Below are 4,692 nucleotides of genomic sequence, written 5' to 3'. Positions count from 1 at the left end.
TGTCTTTTGATCAAGTGCCTTGATTGTATTCTTATTGCACCGGAAACGGCTAAGTTGTCATGGTGTTTGTCGAGTGCACCTTATTTGGCAAACAAAGCACGTATGCCGACTATGAAGGAAATAGACCCTACATAATCAACCGTGGTACGCGAGTGTCCCCTCCTGCCGCAGAGTTCTTGACTGTTTTGTGGATGTTACACTCAGCAAACATGCCGCAGATTTCTTGACTGTTTTGTGGATGTTACACTCGGCAAACAATGTCTTGTTAGTGTTTTCCAAGTGTCTCCTAAAATGGCACTCGCCATACAATTTTATTTTTTTCAATAATTTTTTTTGTCCTCCTCCATGGGCCATATTTGGCAGAAGAAAGTCCACTTTTGATCCTTGAATTCTATTGAAAGTTTACTTTTAGTCCTAGAACTTTCGTTTGGTTCAAGATGAACCTTGAACTCTCAGAATCATTCACCTTTAGTCCTTATCCCGGTTGAGCCAGGCAAATATCTTCCACGGGTAGCCAACAACTCAACGCAATGGTGCAAAGGTAGAGAAGTAGGACGGCGCTGATAGGCAAAGCAAGCGGTCCTTCATGGCGCAACGCTTCAGGTGAATTAGGAGAGGGAGAAACCGAGTGAGAGATTGGTTCTGGGACACAAGGGTTTCAATTTTTTGCAATAATATGTTGGGTTCCACATCTCGGCTAGCTTGTGCTTGGTTTGATTCAAAACCCATTCGGTTGGTTGAGTGCTTCTTTCCACATCATCGATTGCCTCCACTCAACCGAAAAGGGGTGAAAGGTGAACCATTTTGAGAGTTCAGGGTTTGTTTTAAACTAAAAATAATTTGTGGGACGAAAAGTGAACTTTCCAAAGAATTCAAGGATGAGAAATGGACTTTCTTCTTTGGCGCACTAGTGCATCTTACAATGCCAACCAATACAGCCAAAAAGAATTTTTCAACTTTTTAGTGCCAAATATGAATTTATTTATGAAGCAAGTACAAAGAACAAGTGCAAAATGAAACATCTTCAATTTTTCACACAAAGCATACTATATTCGACGGTCAATTTCCCGCTTTGTAGCTAGTTTTCCCATTAAAATAAAGTTTCCCCATAACTGAAATTTAAACTACACATCTATTCTTGTTGGTCCTAAAAAATAAAAATAAAAAAGGTGTTCAGTAGGATTCTATGCAATAGCCACATATGGTCTTGAAAGATTCAGGCCTTAGCTATGTCCTATGAATATTTGTGCCCACGGTTTGGTCACCATTTTGAAAAATATTAATGAAATGAAGAAAATATAAAAATAAAATCCTTTGGCACAAAGTCCTTTATGTGTACTAGTTGATAGAAAAATCATAAATCGTGGATTTTGACATATTTTTAAAATAGCATTCACAAAATTGTGTGTCATGTATATACATGACTTTGAAGCCAAATGACCAAGGCATGACCATATCAATGGCACATATATTGATAATGTGACCAGATTTGGTAAAGTGGTGCATCTTGCCATCCCAAACAATAGTGCCAAAGCAAGTTTCCAGTTTTTCTAAAAAAAAAATGTTTTTTTTTCTAATTTGGTCCGACTTAAAAAAACATTTTAAGCTACTCAACTAAGAATCTATGCAATAGCCACAGGGAGCGTTGAGCGAATTATGCCTATTTATGAATTGTTGTGCCTGCAATTTGAATCCCATTTTGAAAGATCAAAGGAAATGAAGAAATATCAAAAAAAAATGCAACTCTTCTACATGGAATCCTTTAATGTCTATTAGTTGATAGGAAAAAATGATAAACATGGATATTTACATCATTAGAAAAAATATTCATAATATGGCCTGTTATATATGAACATTTGTGATTTTCAAGTCAAAATGATCATGGTCATAGCTATATCCGTGGCTATGATTATTCTCCATATCTTTCTAACTATGATACACAGTGCTCTTAGCCACCTCATGAAGAATAAAACACAAGCCACCAGGTATACTACGCTCTGAATGCAGTATGAGCTGATTTATGGCCTTCCTGAACAAGCACTACCTCTGAGGAGGCGGCTCACAGGTGATGCTGCTGGTTGTGATGATGATGACTTTTAAGGTTGCGGCTTAGACAGAGACAAGTTCCCAGATGGCCAAAATCGGGTACGAGCAACTCAAGATTCGGATTGGATTCGGGGAAACGGTGACATTTGGTCTTCTACTGGGAAACCTCGGCTGCTGGACTTTGTAGGCAGTAGATCCGTGGTTGCAGCGGCTTTGGTATGTACTCCCTCTGGGTTTTTTTAATTCACTTGAATTTTATTTATACTAAATTTGAGTCAATTAAAAGAGACCGGAGGTTCATACGTGCCCAAGCAATGGTGTGTTATGTAGTGCTACTTTGCTAGAGCTCAGCTTCTACGCTGCTCACATGAAAGAAATTTTTTTTGTTTAATATCAGAAGATTTTTCTTAGAAACAGAGTAGACAAAAAAATATTTCTGTACTTCCTTCGATCCATATTAATTATCTGTGATATGGATCCTTATTATAAATTGTGTCTAGACTCTAGAAACATCCATATCAGCCACAAATATGAATAGGAGGGAGTAGATGAGTTAACTATTGACTGATGTGATAGTGATACCCTTACTGTTCACATTGAGAAGAAAATAGACCCCTCTACGCATCACGTATACTGTTTGTCCTGAGGACCGTGTTCACATGTTGCTATTAGCTTCAAAAGGTTTCCTGAGACGCGTTCACACAAAAGAAAATTGTGCAACAAAACTGTACTCCTGGCGACCACTGTTTCAGTATTGCCGCATACGGAGCTGCAAGCTTGCAATGGCTTCCAACGTCAATCCTTCACATGTTGGAATAGTGCAGCTCGCAATGAACAAAAAGGTAACAGAGAAAAAGGAGTAACTGACAGTTACTGGGACCTGTCGCCATCACGAGATCGCTTAAAAGTGAGGACATACATAGATATGCAGGCTGCCGATCCAGCCGTACTGCACTTGGCAGAGAAGATGCAGAAATACGTACACACCATACATGAAGCAAAATCAGTTGCTTGTGTACCAGATACTATGCTCTGACAGTTCCTCGGTTTATTTTCATAAGAACGGGACCTTGCCATGTTGGTCCAGTAGTGTTAACCCTGGAATGCATAAGCTAAGGCTGGTGTCAATGCACCACTTCACTCTAGCCTGCCACGTCAGCTTTTTTCCTCACTCTCACCCTACTCTCACCCCACTCTCACCCCACGGTGCCAATGTACAGGCTATAGTGCCAGCTCTCAGTGAGACTTTCCTCTACGTCAGCTTTTCTCTCTCCTTGACATCAGCATTTCTTTTTCAGATTACAACAATATAAATAATGCAAGGAAATTATTTTATTGAACTAAAATTGTTACCGATTACATCATAAAAAAATTACATAAAAAATTGAAAAAATTACATAAAAAATTGAAAATTACATAATCTAGGAATTAGCCCACACATGCTCAATCAAATCATGCTGGAGCTGTGTATACATCGGTGACTACCTCATTTCGGTGCCCATCTGAATCCTGGCTGCTAGGCTTGGTGGTGCATGGTGGTGCATCATGGTGTATTGCAGGGCCGACATTTGAAGCAAATGTCTCATAGATGTTGTCCAAATTTGTACCACGCTCATCGTCGATGATCATGTTGTGCAGAATGACACATGCACGCATGATCAATCCAAGAGTACGCCTCGAGTAGGAGCGTCCCGGAACTGCTAGAATGTTGAACCTGACCTTCAGCACTCCAAAGACACACTCGACATCTTTGTGATGCGCTGATTGAGCAGCAGTGAACACTCGATGCTTTTCACTTTGTGGAAGAGTAACACCTGACACCGACCAGGAGGGGTAGATGTCGTCGGCAAGGTAGTAACCATAGTGGTACTCGTGTCCATTCACCGTGAAGTTCACTACGGGTGCTTCTCCCCTAAGCACATCAGTGAACAACGACGACTGGTTGAGTACATTGATGTCGTTGTTGGACCCGGCCACTCCAAAAAAGGCATGCCAGATCCAACGATCATACGACGCAACGGCTTCTAAGATTATGGTAGGGTGTTTGATGTCTCCCCTTGTGAATTGACCAGCATGAGCCACTAGGCAGTTCCTCCACTGCCAATGCATGCAATCGATGCTCCCTAACATGCCCGGAAAGCCACGCTCCTCGGCTTTCGCTAACAGACGCTGAGTATCCTCCACAGTTGGGCGACGGCAAAACATCTCCCCGTAACAGTCAATGATGCCTTCACAGAATCTATCTAGACAATCTGATGAAGTTTGTCTAGCTAACTTAAGCCACTCATCTATCGTATCTGCAGCGGCTCCATAAGCTAACAGACGCAAAGCCGCAGTACACTTTTGTATGGGAGAAAAACCAGCACGGTTGAGAGCATCAACTCCTTGGGTGAAATACGGAGAGTATTCACCCAATCTATCCACAATGCGCAAAAAAAGGGATCGCCTCATCCGATACCTTCGCCGAAAGTAGCTCGGAGGATAATTGCAGTCGTCAGCGAAGTAGTCCTCGAAGAGCCGATCGTGGGCACCCAGACGATCACGCTTGATGAACTCTCGGCGGCGTCGCCGTCTTGGCACCACCTCCTCGTTGAGCATCTCCTCCTCATACTCCGCCTGGAACTGCTCGATCATATCACCCTCCAT

The 4,692-nt window shown here is 41.8% G+C and overlaps 1 protein-coding gene across 1 annotated transcript; it reads right to left on the bottom strand.

Moving 5' to 3' along the window:
- Window positions 1-3,498: 3,498 nt before the first annotated feature.
- Window positions 3,499-4,692, bottom strand: LOC127304252 (uncharacterized). Its single transcript, XM_051334950.2, has one exon. The coding sequence runs from the start codon at window positions 4,690-4,692 to the stop codon at window positions 3,499-3,501; it is 1,194 nt and encodes a 397-aa protein (XP_051190910.2).

The sequence above is a fragment of the Lolium perenne genome, chromosome 5 (genome assembly GCF_019359855.2).
Source record: "Lolium perenne isolate Kyuss_39 chromosome 5, Kyuss_2.0, whole genome shotgun sequence".
In the NCBI taxonomy this organism is placed as follows: Eukaryota; Viridiplantae; Streptophyta; class Magnoliopsida; order Poales; family Poaceae; genus Lolium; species Lolium perenne.
The sequence above is the reverse complement of the archived record's forward strand: the minus strand, read 5'-3'. Positions and strand labels throughout refer to the sequence as shown.